The sequence below is a fragment of the Macrobrachium rosenbergii genome, chromosome 53 (genome assembly GCF_040412425.1).
Source record: "Macrobrachium rosenbergii isolate ZJJX-2024 chromosome 53, ASM4041242v1, whole genome shotgun sequence".
NCBI lineage: Eukaryota > Metazoa > Arthropoda > Malacostraca > Decapoda > Palaemonidae > Macrobrachium > Macrobrachium rosenbergii.
Window position 1 is genome coordinate 17464217 of NC_089793.1, and position 20523 is coordinate 17484739.

The 20523-nt window shown below is 35.0% G+C and overlaps 1 protein-coding gene across 10 annotated transcripts in view; it reads right to left on the reverse strand.

Annotated features, from left to right (window-relative positions):
• LOC136834324 (adenomatous polyposis coli protein-like) overlaps nt 1-20523 on the reverse strand; it is a 631708-nt gene that overhangs the window by 304011 nt on the left and 307174 nt on the right. For all 10 annotated transcript variants that reach the window (XM_067096814.1, XM_067096811.1, XM_067096812.1 and 7 more), the window contains one exon: nt 567-740. In XM_067096814.1, the coding sequence (XP_066952915.1) occupies nt 567-713 (147 nt within the window). In that variant the 5' untranslated portion in view covers nt 714-740. The remainder of the gene's footprint in view (nt 1-566; nt 741-20523) is intronic.

A 20523-nucleotide genomic window follows, 5' to 3' on the forward strand; every position in this document is an offset into this window, starting at 1 on the left:
ACATCGTAATTCTAGAAGCAAGCCCTTAAACGCAGACAGGATAAGGGTACAGTGATACGTTTTATGATGAGAGAGAGAGAGAGAGAGAGAGAGAGAGAGAGAGAGAGAGAGAGAGAGAGAGAGAGAGAGAGAGAGAAAGGCGGAAGATTACAAGCTCTCTTTGAAATACAACGAAGCCATTACCGACAGCATATTAATTAATTGTTATCCATCAATTTCTGAGCCAAACTTAATCATAACAGAGCTCTCTTTGACGTCTCGAGGTGAGCCATGAGAACTAAACACGACGTATCTCTCGAACTATGACGCCTTCCTTCCATCAAACACCCCTTTCCCCTTGGCCCCTTCCCGAAACAAAGGCGTCCTGCATAACAACACCTCTGAAACTGGGACCACTTCCAAACCAAAACATGCCCCCTTTGCTGATGAACACCACCCACCCCCAACCCGCCACCCGCTTCCTCCCCACCTAAAACAAGGAAACAGGACAAAAGGTGAGTGAGACAAATCACTGTAATTATAGCACTATCCTCAATCATCTTATGGTAAAAACATCAATGACTCGCCTGGTGTTTCAAAGAGTTATGCTGAGGTGAGATAACAGCAGAAGAGCTTGATTTTGGGGGCGATAAATGGTTGGCCTCTAAAGATTTGGGCGATGGAGGTGGGCGTTTGGTGACAAGGGGTGGTGTGCCCCCGCCCGGGCCTGACATGGCGCCCTCAAGTTACTCTTCATCCATCTGAAAGTACAAAGAAAGAAATCCATGTTAAATTCTTGTAAAGGTCTTTCTGGCACAGAAAGCATAATAACATAGCAAATTTTTAAGACTCCCCTCGTAATTAATAACATTTTAGGGTTGACTATCTACAGTACATCAAAATATAATTATAATTATTCATAATGTGTATATCAGTTTATACACTGTATAATCCTTCCTGGAAAATATATCTATTTCGGGTGAACTACAGTACGGCTTACTAAGAAATTATCATTCATAAGTGCATTAATTCTTATGAAATAAACCAAAAAGGTATTAGCTTAATTCAAAAAACTCGTAACGAATAGACAACGCATGTGTGAGGAAAAAAATCCACGTACGAAAAATATAATATACTGAGCTCCTATAAATGGGCGAAAGGCGAAGGATAAAAAACTTAGTTACCTTAAAACTCAAAGGAAAATAATGTGCATGTATTCTTTAGAAACAGAATGGAAGCCAAAACAGAATATAATTCCCATATGTCATAAATAAAAGAAATCCGAAATAAGAACAGGGGTACAACTGATATCTCAATCATTTCCTGCAGTCATAAATGTCTGCCCAGTGACAAGGCCATACCTAAAAGCGACTCAATGAGGGCATAAAAAATTTTCACCTTAGAAGAACTGCCATCATTTCGTAGGAAACACCCACCTATTTTTATACTCAGAATTGGCCAAGTAACATCACAGCGTCATCTGGCTAGGCTAACTCCATTGATTTTTATCTCAATATTCATCTGTACATCCACTCTTACGCAGCTGGAGGCTATTCTTCAGACCTTGATTGTACCTTCCATGGGTGGGAGGTGGTGTCGCCACTTTCCCACGTCAATAATGATCCTTCCCCAGGAATCAATAGCTCTAGTCGTTCCTTTAATGTTAATTCAAAAAGGAAACAAAGGGTACCCTTATGGTAAAAATTGTATGGCCCATAGGATAATGATGTTACGCTAAGTTTACATTAATAGACAAAATTCATAAGCGGTTGGAAAAAAACAAGCGTAAGTTTTAAGTTTCGGCCACTTAAGTGAAAAAACAGGTTAGGCTAATAGAAAATGAAAGTGAAGTAATAGTTCTTGTATTTTATTATAAAACTGGAATAGAACGAATCTCAGTGTTAACAAAGAAAAAACCTCGAAGCCGGAAATGAAAGTCAATTGTAATCTCCGGCCAATGGGAATAGAAGTGAAACAATAATCTCCGTATACATATCTAATAACAGGAAAGTAAAAACTCCCAGGCTATGAAATGGGATTGAAACATTTCCGGTTGTAAGCCAATAAGATGATCGAAGAAGAAGAAGAAGAAGAAGAAGAAGAAGAAGAAGAAGAAGAAGAAGAAGAAGAAGAAGAATTTTTCGCTGAAATTTATATTTAAGTCTGCAAATTTGTGAAAAAATCACAAGAATCATAATTACAGGATTTAATCTTTATAGCAATAATTTCATAATTAAGATTGTGCAGTAAACAACAGCTACTATACGCTCATTAAATATACACAAAATAAAATCTATGGAGTTTTGCTAAACATCTACATTTTATCATTTTATATTATGGGATCCCTTGACCTCGGCTCTATTTGCCTGTGGTGTATAATTATTATTTGCCACGCTGCAGCCATAACTGACAAAGCAGAATATCAGGAAACACGACGTCGCTAAATGGGAAAGTAGCCCAGTAAGGAAAAATAAATACAGACCAGTACGGAGAAAGAAATACAAGTGTAAATAAGCTGTGTGACAGAAATGACACAAAAACATAAACGATAAAATACACAAACTTCAAAATGAGACTCCCGTGAGCCTACTCAAGAAGAAAGCATTTACACAAACCCAACTTCTCTCGAGAAAATCCTCATTTCAGGAGCCGACTAAAATCACGACGAAATTCATCGCATATTTGCAAAATCAGTGATAGTCGACGACAGCCTTCAATTATCTCAAATCTTTCCTGGCATCTCGTTAGGAAATGCGGTGGCGGCAAATGTTTGCCAGAATAAGCGCTGCGAGAAAAGTTGGAAAATAACAAAAAGAACAAATGTTGACCGTAATAACCGTTGCACGAAAATTTTGACAGAAAGTCTGACTCGAATGGGAAGACGTCGCCATTGTAAACTTTAAAAAAGTTTCGTTGTGTTGGAAGAATTATTATATTTCCTCTAACTTTCCTTTTGTTCATTTGGTTTATTTGTTCCGGTCATTTGTATTCAATTACATATGTCTTCTTTGGCTTAGTTCTTCTCTTTTTTAACGCATTATTATTATTATTATTATTATTATTATTATTATTATTATTATTATAATTTATTATTAATTATTAATTATTTTATTATTATTATTATTTACAATATCCCGAGGAAGCATATTTAAGGAAAAGCAGCCTTTCCCGACATTACAATCATAAAAATAAGAAGACACTCCCAAGAGTTACGACGTCTTAGCAGAGTAAAACTGGCACAAACTGACTTGAGAAGTTATAAAACAAGTGAAACTACTTTTTCCGCTCTTTTGCCGAACTTGATCATTTTTTTTCTCCACTCCGCAGCGAACCAATTTCCCCCTATCTCACCCTAGCGGCTGCCTCTTATACCTTGCTAGAGAAGATTAACGGGGCTACTATGAAATTCTCCTGAGAGAGAAAGATTACAGAAAGAAATGAGGAGATAACTATCGACTTTTATTATTATTATTATTATTATTATTATTATTCATAAAGGGCAAACTCTATTCGATCAGGCCAAGACGGTGAAACCGACTAAGGGAAAACACACATGCACCTTTCATATCTTGCACTGCAGACTACTCCAGCTAGACTAAAATCAAACTCTTAATTAAAAGTGTTTGCTATCTTAAAAACACTTTCCCCTATTTGATTCACGAGGGATTTTTACTTACATTTCCGTCTGCACAAAAGTGGTTATGAATCTGATTTATTTTGGGGAAAAATTCAGTCTGATGGTGCAATCTTCTACTTTTTCTTTCAAAATTTCTTAATACCCAACGAATTTCAAGGATACCGGCAAAGAATTCTATTAAGCAACTTTCTGTAAAAGCCTGTAGTCAGAAACTTGGAACTCTGACCAAAAATAAATGCACACAAAGCTAGATAAGAGGTCACAGAGACTTCCTACACTCCAGTCCTAGAGCGGCAAAAGAAGAAGAAAAAAAACTGAAAAGGGAAAGAATTTACAAGACGACGTTTCGATGAAATAAAAAAAAATCTAGTGGAAAAGAATATCTGAAACTTGATAGTAAAAGTCTACACAAATCTAAACGCAAAAAAGGAAAATAAAAGATTAAAAAGGCGGCAAACACTGACAATATTTTAGAGAATGAAGACCTTCGGTGCTACTGGATGTAGGAATTCCAAAATACTGCAATTTTAGCCTGGCTGTACGGGTTTTTGTAAAAATAAAGAAAATAAAAATCAATCAGATCAAAGACACGTCACTTATTCTAATTGTTTAAGTTGTCTAGGGCTCTCAGGAAGCAACATTTTTCACCATTTATTCCTTTTTGTGCAGTTTGCACTTGGCAGTGCGGCAAAGGCTAGCCCATGCTTAGGACCTCAGGCAATTTCACAATATTTTCCCTAAACCTGGCTGACATTACAACTAATTTCAATAAGTAATGTGACGTTTACGTATATCTAGCCTACATAACAAGACAATACCGTATATACAAGTCTATTAGTTATACATTATGCATTAAAGAATAGTTAAAGTAGATCACTAAGCAAACCAGTGCAGTTCAGAGCACTGATCCACACTTCATGACAGTATTTCAGGAAAAGGCCTCAGGGAAATATAACTAACTTGGATAACGAACATAACTTGTTCATATGTGTTCGCGTATCGTACCAATTTCATTATAAAATCTTTCCTTCCGACTGATTCATAATAAAAGCCTCGGATTTGCCTTATCCATGAACAACCTTCCTAAATGGAGTGCCCTGATCATGATTTGGGCACTGCAGTGATCCAGATTTTAAAGGATGTCTTTGGTCAAAGCGTTCTTCCTTAAAGTTTCATGAAAATGCAAATAAAATACATTAGTTAATGAGACGGAAAGTCTAGATTAAAAAAATTAAACACACACACACACACACACACCAGCAGTCATATTTTATTTACTTCTCGAAATGTTCTTAATCAAGAAATGGGAGCAATTGTAATGAAATGTACTTACTACATGCAAAAATGCTAGTATTAAAAAAAATAAATAAATAAACAAGATTTTTATCTATTCATCCAAACAACATTCACAACATACCACCATAAGAAGATGAAGGCCCATTACTCAGACATGCCCTAAGCAAGCAAAAATGCAAATAGCAAAGTGAAGGCACATCCTTTATCCAGGTAACAATTTACAAACCTTCATACTTTTCCACTGAAGTTAATCGCGTCGTAACGTGAGAAAAATATGTTAATTGGATCTTTCGTCGCGGTATAAATAAGGTAATTTGAATGCGATTTTATTCCGATGCAAGGCAAATGAGATCATATTAAATTTTTTTCCACTACCTGCTGAACACAAAGGACGGGAGAGAGGAGGTTATCAAGGCTTCATATATTTTTCACAGAGTGTAAATGGTGCTTTTCAGCACAGCGAAATTTTCCAAATTCATAGGCTTTAGATGAGCTGGCTGTCTTTCTCAGGTAGTGAACTAAAGAAAGAGGCAGGAAGATAAAAGTAAAATATTGGACCAGAACAGGGAAGGAAAAAATCATAAGGGCGAAAGAGAAGAAAAATTCCGGCCATAAAAAGGAATAGAAGAAAGTCACATAAAAAAGAACAAGAGCTTTGCAAATACAAAAATAAAAAGAAAAATAAATGCTACCATAGGCACACAAGTTTATAATATATATACAAGTATATATATATATATATATATATATATATATATATATATATATATATATATATATATATATATATATATATATACCCACACACACACACACACACACACACACACACACACACACACACACACACACATATATATATATATATATATATATATATATATATATATATATATATATATATACATACTGCAAATTATTATGAGAAATGATCTCAAACAATTCATTCAAAGTTAGTGCAACAGCTTTCCTGAATACCGTTTAAGTAACTAGCAAAGCCATTAAACACGAGTGTATTAATAACAATAAAAATCTCTCTCCCTCCAATTATATGAATTTCTCATCATCTTGGAAAAACTTTCATTGCACATTCTAGGCAATGTTTTTAAATCTCTCTCTCTCTCTCTCTCTCTCATTTCCTGAACAACTTCAAAAATATTCATCTTCCTACAAGAACACAGGAGAGCATCAAAAGATTTTTTGTGTAGATAGTGACACGCGCTCTCTCTGTGCACACAAACACACGCACATACGCATGCGCGCGCGCAGAGAGAGAGACTCCGATGAATCAAACTCCGCCATTCAATTCAAGTCACTTGACACCCAGCCACTCATGGAATTCTTTTCAGAATCGAAACAAAGGAAGCTTTCTCCAGAAATCAATGGTGGAAAAAACGACTTTGTAACAAATCGACGAAGCGTATGAAGGAAACGGCGGCTCCCAAACGAGCATGTAAGCCCGTGTATGTACATATTAACGTGAACTTCACAACTGAACAACCATATATATCATTTGTGAACGGTTGTATATGTGTGCGTGTGCGCGCGCGCTTATTTAAGTAAGCATGTTTCCTTTTATAAATATCTAAGTAGGTATCTATATATGTGTGTATATATATGTATGTTTGTATTTATGTACTTACTCATGTGCGTACGTATGGAAGCGCGTGTGGTAGCGCTCGAACGCACTGTGTTATGTTTCTCTTTTGAAGAAAAGACTGCCTTCCCTTATATCACCCTAAATGGAGGTGCATGTACATAAATATGCATAACCACGTAAGAGGATAATGGAACAGGCCATTTACTGCCCCATTTGAGAGGCAAGTCAGTCATCAGGTAAAAAGAGAGGCCATCGATCATCTTTTCTAAAACCAGCTGAGCCAAAATACGGTGGTCCAGACCCTCGGTTCCTAGTTGCAGAAAAGGAAAAAGAATAAACAAGTAAATAATGCGCCGAAGTTTCTTCGGCGTAATCGGGTTTTCTGTACAGCCGCTACAGCGTATAATCAAGACCACCGAAAAATTTCTAACTTTCGGTGGTCTCAGTGTTATTTGAGCCACCCAGTCCATGAAATTTAACCATGACCTTATGGTAACCTAACTGGATGTTGCCAGAACTTTTAACCTTTTAAAATAAAAACTACTGAGGCTAGAGGCTGCAATTTGGAATGTTTGATGATTGGAGGGTGGATGATCAACATATCGTTGAGCCCCTCTAGCCTCCATGTAGTTCTTAATCTGAGGGCGGACAGAAAAAAGTGCGGACAGAAAAAGTGGACCAGAATAAAAAGTGCGGATGGACAGACAAAGCCGGCACAATTGTTTTCTTTTATAGAAAATTAAAAGCAGAGGAAGCAGCAATAGAAGCTTTCCATTCGCAGAAAATCATGAGATGGTTTACATTCGAAGAAAAGAGAAGTAGAGGAAGACACGATGATGATAATACCTCGTCGACAGGGAGATGAAGATAAAACGACGTCGCCGACACTCAAACACAGCCGCCGAGAAATTCCGAACTTTCGTTTCACCTCTCTTTCTTGTCTTCTTTCAACAGAAAGAATATTAAATTTTAGATATGAATTATGCGCTTTAGAAGCGCTGCCGACGAAAACAAGTGTTACTTTCTTTGAAAATCTCATATAATGCTGCACGCTGCATTAGCTAGTATCATAAAACTGTAATTATATCTATTTGAAATTACATTTAGTTAACTTGCTTTGTTTTGATCCACGGGTTTTTCATAATACTGAAAAAAAAGTCTTTGAAGCTTTTTGTGGAGCCACAGAAATGCTTACAACCTAAAAATAAATGTAAGTAAACTGATTCACGGAGTACCGAAGAAATCGATGAATTCCCCATTCCGGAGTGAAGCTAAGAAGGATTCATCAAACCGGTTGATCCTACATGACAGCACTGGCAAAAGAAGATTTTTATTACTGGTCAACTAAAGGAGACTTGACCGCTTATGGGATTTGGGATTTTCAACATCATCATTTGAGACTTTTAATACTAATAAAATACTATTCACGTGGTACCACGAAATTACTGATTGTGTTCGACGAATATTTTTATTATGATAATTTTAACTTTGTTTAAATCTAGCATTAAAGACTGAAACGGAGGCGCATTCCGTTGCAAAATATTGTCAACTGGCTACATAAGACTCTTCAATAGATGAACTTTTCTTTAACACCTCGACTTTCCGATAGTTAACAATCTGGAGGGGTTGTTAACAAGTAAGCTAAATTCTGTTACACACTACTACTACTACTACTACTTCTACTTCTACTACTACCTACTACTACTACTACTGATGCTGCGGCGGCTGATACCTACTAAAGAAGGTACTGGTTTCAGAACCGATTCAAAATATCAGCACTTCACATAATTGTATGAATACATCAATATGATTTCGAGATATTTTGTAGAAAAAAAATTAAATAAAATACACGCAGATACACATGGATAATATCGCCCAATTAATTACTCTAAGTAAAAATAAGAAAATAAATGTCACTGAATCACAACTATGAACGTTCTCCACCTTGATTTATTATATGCAATAACGAATGCACGGTTAGAGGGGGAATAAGAATACATGGCTCTATTTATTCACTGAAAAGGAAGGCTGATTAGAATCTAAATTAAATGTAATTACAAGTCTCTGATTAAACAAGAACAATTTACCAGTTGTCTAGCTAGGAAGCTCAGTTTACCTCGCGTTTAAAACTTCAAAATTAGACTGTTCCTTGTTCCATCAGCACATTTCCTAAGGAGATTCTAGAGAACTTTGAAAAGTTTCAGCATGTTCTTGAGAAAATGATGAAAATCTATTCTGAGGAATCCGTACAATTCGAGCAATAGAAAAATCTGGGTTCTGAGGCCAGTGATTATTTCGTTCTAACTGACTGCTGACATTGTAAGTCTTCTATTTTCCTCCATATCTAATTTTGTCGTCTTAATTGAAAGACTGACCTTGAACGCCCAAAGCTGCGTGTTTTACTTCATATAATTCTTAAAAAAAGGAGGGGAAGAGAAAGGGGAAGGGGAAGGGGAAGGGGATGGAGAGGTCGATGGCTTGACAACAAAACTAAATAGTCTGAATTTCCTTTTTAACCAGCTTTTGGTAAGATATATGGACAAGGCTCAATGAAATGCCAGTATTGATTTTAAAATGAACATGAAACAGCCGCAATATCCCTGTATCTAATAATATTCTTATCAATCAATAACTTAACGAAAACAACAACAACAACAACAACAACAACAATAATAATAATAATAATAATAATAATAATAATAATAATAATAATAAACAACTACTAAAGTATGCAAGTTAATCCTGGTTATGACTTGAGTATAACACTGGATTGACAATTTACATCCATCTCTCTCTCTCTCTCTCTCTCTCTCTCTCTCTCTCTCTCTCACTCTCTCTCTCTCTCCTCTCTCTCTCTCTCTCTCTCTCTCTCTCTTTCTCTCTCTCTCTCTCTCTCTTCTACAAATTCTAGTTGCATAAGGCTAAAATCGTCGCTTACTCCTTCTTGTTTTCATTTCAAAAATTCCCAAGAGTTTTCTCAGTGGAAAAATAATAAATATATTATCAAAAATAACAATGTTGGGACCATAACTCAACCTAATACTTTTAAATCTTTTATATTTAACGTCTGCAAAAAATGTTTCAAGTTACATGCATAAATTAAAGTTCTCTCTTCACTTGGACATTAATCGACCTCTCTTCGCTTCCCATCTCCCTCCCTCCCTTCCTCCCTCCTCCCTCTACTATGATCTTCTAAAAGCGGACAGACATAGTAGAGACATGAGATCAATACGGAGTGCCAAGCAAGGAGGAGGTCACTCACGAGTCACGACAAGTGCCATGCAGCTGGCAGCTGGTTTTCTCCTTGGCACCTTGGCTTCAAAGGACGCCAGCCCACTCCTCCCAACGTGAATGGCGTCGTAGGATAATTTCCTCGCCAGAGGAATGTAAGGTAATGAGATATCCTATACTCTACTTCAATAGACTGTGTTACTATTACGAATCAACATAACCGTACATGTTTATTCATTGGTATGCACCCCTGCACTTAAGTAATTTCTGGTTGTCCATAAAAAGGGAAAGCAATATGCATATGGAGAGAGAGAGAGAGAGAGAGAGAGAGAGAGAGAGAGAGAGAGAGAGAGAGAGAGAGAGAGAGAGAGAGAGAGAATTTACTGGGACTCATACAAATTCCAACCACTCTCTTCAAAAAGGAAGTATTGAGCACAGTTTTTAAAATGGCAGTGGAATTTCATACAGGAATTCCCTATTTCGACACAACTCCACTTTTGTTTATCGAATAGCAATACCGACTACGAAGGAAGGGGGCACTCTAACAGCACGAGGAGGAGGAGGAGGAGGAGGAGGATCATTGTACACCTGGCACAGCCTACGTGAACTGCAATGTACATTTGAAGCATTGTTTTTTTTTATTTCTTTTATAACATTAGAAAACTAAAATTCATTAAACAAATCTACAAAAATATTCTTTAAAAATGTAGATTTACCAAAAAACCCAAGTAACACGAATGCTAATCAACCCTTTTAAATAAAAAGCTACTTCACCTCATTAATTTGACGGTTAATTTAACAGAATAAAAATAAACCTAATTAATGTAATAGTAAACTCAGTGATAACTTTTCTTTTCCATGATCGGCCAATATCTAAGCACTGGACAAGGCAATTGCGTATCAATTTACCTTAAAACTTTTAACAACATTAACTTGAAAGAACGATAATTCACCAAGTAAATGTAACAGTTAATCAGTTAATCTAATCTATTCAACACAAATCACCACATTTAATCTGAATAGGAAGCCAGTAACATTTCTATTTACATAATGGCAAATGAGTGATACAAAGAACTTTTCCAAATTTTTCAGTGAATGTTAAATACATAGATACTGTGTGTATATATATATATATATATATATATATATATATATATATGTAGTATATACAAATATATACATACATACACACACACTTATATATATATATATATACATATATATATATATATATATATATATATATATAGATATGAGAGAGAGAGAGACAGAGAGAGAGAGAGAGAGAGAGAGAGAGAGAGAGAGAGAGAGGTTGGTAATGCCTAAAATGATTGTGTAGAACCATTAGGTCTTTCCTTTCCTGCAACATACATCCGATTTCAGGGCAACACCTGCAACATTTGTCATCATCTGAGACTTCTTGTAACGCCACTCAACATGCATCAAGCATTCAAGTTGAACTAGTACTACTGTTTTTACATTTACAAGAATAAAGTCGTACGTTCGGCAGGATTTCTCAAATGATTTGAGAAAACAGTTCCCTGAACAGTTGCCAAACTTTAACTCGTCCCTGTCAACAGCTTATAACATTAATTCTCTTAACTGCCTCTAAATATTTCATGTCTGCCTGTTGTACTGCTCACTTGCTACTGTTCTCAATTAATTTAATGATACATCAATTTTTCTTGCTTTGTTTAACTACTTTTTGTATTGGAAGGTATTTTGTTCAGTAGAAACCTCGTAGTTAGAATACAGGTTTTTGAAACGCTCAACAAATATATACATAATAATAATAATAATAATAATAATAATAATAATAATAATAATAATAATAATAATAATAATAACAGCGACAAGGTATACCATCACCAATGACACGACTGCAATATTGTAAATGAAGATTTCATAACAAATTTAGTTCCCTAAATGCTCGACAGAGTACTCTATTAGCAATAAAAGTGAATGCAAAATTTCAATCTATGAAGCTATTCTAATAAAAGTTATGGCACCATCATAGTTATCATCCAAATGCTCTTACTCAATTGCAGTGGAAGAGACATTAATTAAAATTACCTATTGCCACTAATCCCAGCATTTCACGTGTTGAAAATTATTATCACTACAATAATCCTGGAACTTTAATCATTCAAACAAAATACAGGTTTGGAAGCTAATATGACGTGATACGAAATGTTGTGGAAATTAGATTCATCTATAACTAGAACTGGCTCTAGCGATGTGGGGTCATATGGAACACTGAAAGTCGTTCGATCAAAAAGAAAAATAATCGCTGGTGCGACAGTATGTCCTTTATTTAAATCGACGGGCATTTGCTGTCTCAAAAAGACAGGATCTAACTTTAGGCAAATGATTGAAAACCAAATCTACAAAGAGAGATGATTGAGAGAGAGAGAGAGAGAGAGAGAGAGGAGAGTTTTCTTACTGACATACTTTAATTACAATATACCCATCAGTGTGAATATTCATATAGTCCTATGAAAAAATGTAGTCATAATATGTCATAATAAATAGGTATGTAGACAAATAAATAAATGCAAATATATACAGTTACAGAAATGAATAAATTCCCTGAAAATTTCTTACTTTTAACGTTTCGTAAGTGGAAAAAAACTATTACATTCATTACCTGAAGTAAACCACTTAATTTCATTTATAAACGCTCCCCTCTCAGTCAAAAGTAATTCAGTCTATTCATAAGCCTAACCATCATAGCCAGAACTATGTCATAATAAATAGTTATTTAGACAAATAAATAAATGCAAATCTATATTTACAGAAATGAATAAATTTCCTAAAAAAATTCTTACTTTTAACGTTTCCTAAGAGTGGAAAAAAAAACTATTACGTTCATTACCTGAAGTAAACCACTTAATTTCAATTATAAACGCTCCTCTCAGTCTAAAGTAATTCAGTCTATTCATAAGCCTAACCATCACATCCGGCAATACCTTTATGAATAAAAAGGAAAAAAAAAGTAAAATGACTGAGTGGTCATATCTCTAAACGTCGCGTCGACTCTCATGACAGAAACGGAGCGACATGCCAAGAAGAAGCAATTAATCAATGAGAGTGACGCGGGCAGAATGCAGAGGGCTGTCCATCTTGACTCGTTCTGTCACGAGGCACCTGTTACAAGGCATTATTAACAAACTTGATATCGTACATGGCAGAGTTCATTAACTAGTCGCCAGACAAGTTACTTTACCAGCGTCCACACAAGACAGTTAAAGCCGCATACAAAAAAATAATAATGCCCACATGAATATTTTCAACACAAAAAATAATAATAATACTACCCACATGCATATATTCAACACTATCAATTTCATTTTTTCAAAATACTTTATAAAAAACAACAGAAAAAGCCAAAGGTAACAAAAGACACCATAAATAACAAGAGCAACAATAGCGACATCAATGGCCCGTGCTAGATGAATGAAATGCTTAAAAATATATTTTCAATTAAAATAATTCATTTTTCTGACATTTTCCTTTCTGAAAACCAGGATATTTCAGCCTGATGTTTCATTATCAATACAGGCTATTTCTAACAATGAACAACATTCACTCCTCTTCCTTCACTATCCTTTCAACGTTATAATTGACAATTGGTATTTTTTAGCACTCCAAAACTACTTTCAGACGTTCAAATCCCCTATTTTCAATTTTATAACCAAATTGTAATTTTTTGGAAACTACCATCAGGACTTGAAGTCTTTTCTTCATATTTCGAGTTTCTTTTGGAGGAAAGAATCAGATCACGTTTTTCTAATCCAATAAGCGTTGTCCGACGCTGGATGAATGAACCCAACAAATTGAGCAAATAGCACAAGGCCACCTCCGAAATGAACAGATATCCGGTCCATCCTCCGCAAATGCTGCCAAAATGAAATTAGGAAGGAATACTGATTTCGAAGGATTTTTATGTTTAAACATTTTTTGGAGCAAAATGGCACTTCTAAACTAGGTTAGAAGCAAATGCTTACGTTTGTATGTTTGCCAATCTTCATTATATATATATATATATATATATATATATATATATATATATATATATATATATATATATAGTTATATTATATATATATATATAATATATATATATATATATATATATATATATATATATATATATATATATATATATATAAAACTGATGACCAAATTACTAAGTATCATGATAATCTGACCTAACACCTAATAGATATATTGTTAAGAAAAAATACAACGTTACTCTCTTATGACTACAGACCCATCGCAAATTTGAACAAAAACTGCTTCTGTGAAATAATTAATAGGGTTGCAATAGGCAGCTCATACCCTTCCTGCTATTGGTATAATTTTCCCCAGGTAGTTGCCATTTAAAATGAAAAGTTTCTATTAAAATAGTGCTCTGAATAGCATCATACAGTTCGTTTCTGTTCTTGGCCAAACGGCTATTCACTTCATTAAAAGTCAACTATAAAAAATGAACTTATTCTGAAACGTTATCATATCAACGTTAAAAAGATATGAAAAAACATACAAAAATAAAAATAAACTGTATTACTGTTCTAATTATACATACACGAAGAAACGTTGTCGATACTTAATATACCGCAGGAAAAGCAATCAACAGTGCTGGGAATACTAATTGCCATTAGTAAAACAGCATCAACAACCTAATATTACCTTCCATAAAAATGCAGAAAGGTAAAATCCCACAATAAAACTCAACATTAATAAGAAGAGAATTATTTACCCAATCCTAAATTCTCCCTGAAAAACTATACAAACTACTTCAATAAAAATTCCTAATATTTGAAGGGACGGGAGGAAAAATAAATATAACGTGAATAAATTTCTCTCGCTATCGCCGCCAGACCGGCGGATCGACTTCCTAAATCTTTTTTCTGTAACTTTCCACAAATAGTGGAAAGGTGCGAACGTAAGATACTCCTCTTCTGAGAGAGAGAGAGAGAGAGAGAGAGAGAGAGAGAGAGAGAGAGAGAGAGAGAGAGAGAGGATGAGAAAAGGGGGAGGGGGATGAAGCGCTCTGCCAAGTTAGTCTGAATGGAAGACGAAAAGGAGTAACAAAATTTAGGACCGATTCCAACTTCGATTAACTTTGGAGACAGACGAGAAATTTCCACCAAGTTGGGAAATATTATTCCTTGGAAAAAAAAAACGCTTGAGGGATGGAGGAAACTTGAAGGGATGTTTCCTTTTCAAGAAAGATGTTTTCAATAATAATTGAAAAAAAAAACTGATATCCTTAGCTATAGAATAATTAATTACAGTCATCGCCTCAAATGCCGTATAACGCATACGGCCCCTCTGATATTCCTCTACTCGTGTCTTTCTTGTGCTTTACCTTCCACGAATTCCACTCATTACCAGTCTCCCTTTTCATAGTTCTCGTTCATATAAATCTGGGTCTTCCAACTGTTCTGATGCACAAAGGGTCCAGCTCACATTAGCTCGTACTATCCAGAGGAGTTTTGCAAGGGCAATTCCAAATCATTTCCATCTCTCTTTTATCATTACCCCATCAGCATTTGGAATTTCAGTAGTTTCCTTTATGGTAACTTCGCTAACTCTGACTGCCCTGCCATCTGACTCCTCATATACTTTTTGGAGCTTTATTCACAAATACAAAAAATATTTTAAATACAGTTTCACTGCTAAACTACGATTCATGTCCGTATAGCAATAAAGAACATAAATGTCTTGCAGCTAACAGCAATTCTGCATAGTTCCTAAGCTAAAATAACCATTACTTTAAAAATAACATTCAATTTAGGAGATTTATCTAAGAATTTACCACATCTAAAATGGTAACACAGCAAAAAAATAATCATGATATTGTAGATGTAGCTGACAAGTACAAGATTCCTCACAGACATGATTAACGGAAGATAAGGCAGAAAGCTCTTTCACCCTTGTTTCTCTGTCTCTGAATGGAAACAGGGTTTACAGATCTTATAAACAATAGAATCTCCATACGTGTATATATATGTACGTACCAACATACATAACGCACATTTTATATATATATATATATATATATATATATATATATATATATATATATATATATATGTGTGTGTGTATGTGTGTGTGTGCGTGCGTGCGCACGCGGCGTTTAAAGTGTGCGCAAGTTTATGTGTGAGCAAATGCGGAAATGTTTACTTACAAGCCTTAAACTAAATGAAATAAGCCAGGAGAAATGATAAGTGGTTATAAAAACAGCGCTGTAACAGGAAGACAATAATGGTCTTTTACCATGAAACCAAAAGAAAATCAGATTTCTCGTAAAAGTAAACGAAGGAAAAGCCCATTTCCTTCTAATACCTTCACCAAATTTCTCACATATGTTGTTCGATAACTGCGATAAAGCAAGTCATGTGTAGCGAAACAGTGCAGCAGAAAAGCCAAAAGAGCGACTGGATCAGACGACAACGGCCTTGGGAAACAAGGCCCATCGCGTCTCTTCGTTTACTACATCCTAAAAGCTGTTCAGGGAATGGCAAACTAAAAGGGCTATGTCGCAGATATCTCTACAAAAGCACGAGCACCCTAAACAACCCCATGCACACCAAAATAGACACAACATACCCACGTATACATGTCTGTGCTCTTTATTATGAATTAGCCATTATATTTTCATGTATGTTAATAAAACTGAAAACAATACAAACAATTTAATAAATAAATAAATATATATATACTGTGTATAAATAAGAATATATATGCACAGTGAAGTTGTGCGGTTATACATATATATATAATTGTGTGTGTATGTGCGTGTATGCATACACACACATATATATGTGAGTATGGGTGTGTGTTTTATTTAAACAGCACAGATAAAAGTCCCTTCTTCCCCACAAGGCAAAAGCATTACATGACTGCAGTCTAAAGCATTTCCTTGCCACGTGTCCTTAGAACCAAAACAATCGTCTTTTACAACCAGACACCACGCACGAGAATTAAGCCAGACACCCAAAACATCAATAAATAGGATGCAGAAAACGCTGACCCGACATCATGGACGAACATCACGTACTGCAGGCACTGATACGTCGCCTCTATGCCATTGTCTGGGGACCAGCAGGCGTCGGTATTAGGGCACACAGTAAGGGGTTTGGAGGGGGGTGGGGCGCCTGAAGGGGGGCAACGAAAGGGGGCAGTGCATGATCAAGGTCAAGGGCGTTCTGGCCGGGCCTCTGCATCACTGCGCTAGAGATCATTTGTATATATGGATCCATGGCCGAAAGGAGACCACGGAGAAAGACGGGAATGATAAGACTTGCTGTTCTTATCTGGACTTTGTGAATTTATTAAGAATGCTCATGGAATAACAACCGGAAATCTCTTGACATGAATACAGACTACGATTCCAAGTGTTTCTCATCTTGTACATCACACAATATTATTATATATATATATATATATATATATATATATATATATATATATATATATATATATATATATATATATATATATATAAGCTGTTCCGAGACTTCATGTATAGTTCCACTCATCACTGACTGACTTACGAGTTTTACTCAAACACACACACATATATATTTTATATTAATTTATAAATATATATATATATATATATATATATATATATATATATATATATATATATATATAATGTATATATACTGTATATATACATAAACTTACTTGCAATGAAATATATCTAAATACATAATTTATTAAAGACCATTAACTCACACAGCAAACAACAATAACTACGAAAATCAATTCTTTTTTCCAGTTTCAGTATCGCACAGTAATAAAAATAAGCCTCCTTCCGTGAATTCTAACATGAAATAAAGTGTCTCCATTACATGCCACTTCCGGGTTTGGAGGGAAATGGAAAATGTAATACAGACCAATGATCAGTAAGTTAAGAGCTGACCTACCATAGCTGTGTAAGAGATTAAAGGAATATAGGTCAGAAGACAGACTCTACGCCTCGATAAAAAAACAAACACGGAAATTTTATAGGGGTAGGAGGTCATGAATACCATTTAACGTCCGCCATTTATATCACGCACCCACAAAATACTGAAGGGGGATAACTTTTTACGTTTCTCGCGTTCTTTAACCGGCATATCTACGGCATGTTATTCTGTTCACAGTAACAGCAACAACATTATTATTTATCCACTATACACACACACCACACTATACACACACACACCTGACTATCTATCTCTATCTATATATCTCTCTCTCTCTCTCTCTATCTCTATCTCTATATATATATATATATATAAAAAATATATGCACACACACACACACACACACACACAATATACACATATATATATATATATATATATATATATATATATATATATATATATATATATATATATATATAATATATATATATATATATAATCAACATGAAGAAAACCATTATGTACTGTACTCAGGTAAATACCCTTCTTCAGGGAATCCATAGAGAATCCTTTCCATTTACCAGAAACTTATGTATGACAAATGTCCTGAAGGCGAGTTACTTTACATTATTGTAAGTTGACGAGACCTCCTCCCCAGCCACCAATCTTTTCTACTTAAAAGAAGAAAGAAAGAAAAAAGCCTCGAAGAAACAAGAATATTTCACCGTAAGAGAAAAGACAAGATTTTCGTCTTCGAAACTTCACTATCTTATTCAAGTCAACGATGAGGGCTATTGAGATCCGCCTCTTTTGATCTGGTGCATAAACTCTTCCGGGGGAAAAACTGAAAGCCAAGAATAAAAGAAGCCTTCCTGGTATAAACAGAAAAAAATAAGAGAGAAGTTGGTAAAAGAAAGTTTTATGGTTGATCAACCCTCCCTACATTACGGGCTTTAAATATGTTTATAATTAAAGGGTGTCTTCACTGACAGTATCGACGTGATGCACCTGGTAAGCTCTCAAGGCCGGAAAAGAACAAATAATAAGCGAACAACTTACTCGCGGATAACATGAATAAAATGATCGTACAAAAGTCTACGTTTACAGCTACCCGCATTTCAAAACTACAACATTTTAAATTTTCAAAGCAGTACCATAAGTCGATTCTTCATATACTGTATACGTGCCTGCACCTCAAATTCGGGTGGAAATAATATCAATGGCACTAACTTTAAAGTCCATACATACGTAATAAAATCGGTTTCAAACATTTTATCATTGTTCAGTTTATTTCACCTTCCCTCTACTTAGGTTACGTTTTACAAGGCTGGTGAAGTAAATATAAAATAGTGCTTACGTGTCACCAACGTAAAGCAAATAATGTAAAAAAAATAAAAGGAAATATTAAAATAGACGAGACGATTAAATACAAACGTCTCCCAAAGGCTAGAATACCTTAAACTAAAACTTACAGTACCAAAAACATAAACTAGTTTATAAAAAGTCAAATTAAAAGTCTTTACAATTAAAAACTGGATTATATAAAAGACAAGGCCATTCAAAAGAAAAGATGAAAGCGTTTTTTTTTTCACAGCAACCTGAATAAACTGAATGGGGACATGTCTCATTGTTATTTCAGAATCTCACAGGCCTAGACATGGTCTCTCAACAGGACAATTGCACTTTTCACTTCCAGAATATCTAAAGGTCACAAGATAATATCGCACGGAAGAGGATAAAACTAGACACACCACTATGCAAAAAATAAAATGAATTAGATCTGTTTGTCTGAAAACCAACGAATGAGGTACCATCTTCATCAAATACGAGGCACAGCATAGCTTTGTGGAATCAAAATAAAACCATTACTGAAATCCCGAATAGTTTTCAGCTATCCATGCAAAATCACTTAATGAAATACCAAATAACTTTGAAACCTCAAAGATATAGAATATAACGAAGTCTCGAACAGTTCTGAAACCTAAATGGAAAGTCATTTAATGACATACTAAGTACCTTTGAAATCTCGCTGCATAAAATTTCATGATGAATAGTATATAGCTTTGCAACCTCAATGTTAAAACCACTTAATTAAGTATCAAATAGCTCTGAAACATCGAGGTAAAACCATTTAATGAAGCACCGAACAGCCTTGAAACCTCACCCCAAGACCATATGATCATTACTTAATAGCTCTGAAATTTCAAAGGAAAGCCACAAACTGCGGTACCAAAAAACTATGTAACTTCAATACCAAACCACTCAAAGAAGTACCAAATGGCTTTGAAACCTCAGTGCAAAATCATTTAAAAACCATTTAATAAATCACTAACTCATCAAATGAAAAACAAAACAAACTTGAAAAGATAACCATCAGATTAAGTCCATCCACTTCAAAAAATGGCCCGGCCATGATATCTGGCAACCAAGAGGTAAGGTTTAGCCAAGTCGCTTGAAAGACTTAACGGACAACCAAGGGATAAGGTTTCAACCTCGAAATATAACCTGTTCCACGTCTATTGTTATTATATACTTATCAGTCGACTTCAACTCAGCCATGTATAGAAAAACGAGTCGCAATGATGGCAGTCTTCTAATATCAATAATGTCCCACACGCGATATTTCACAGTAAAAAAAATCATTGATATGGTTGCAAATAATTTCATATACGAAATGAAAGAATTTCACAGGTTACAATCTACGTGAATAGACGCTCCTTACATGACATTAGTATCTTGGCAACATTTGGAAAGAAGTTAATACAAACGATACTCGCAGAAAGGCAAGACTTTCTATTTCCCTCTCTTAATCTGTATGTACAGTATGTATATGCACATATATACATACATTA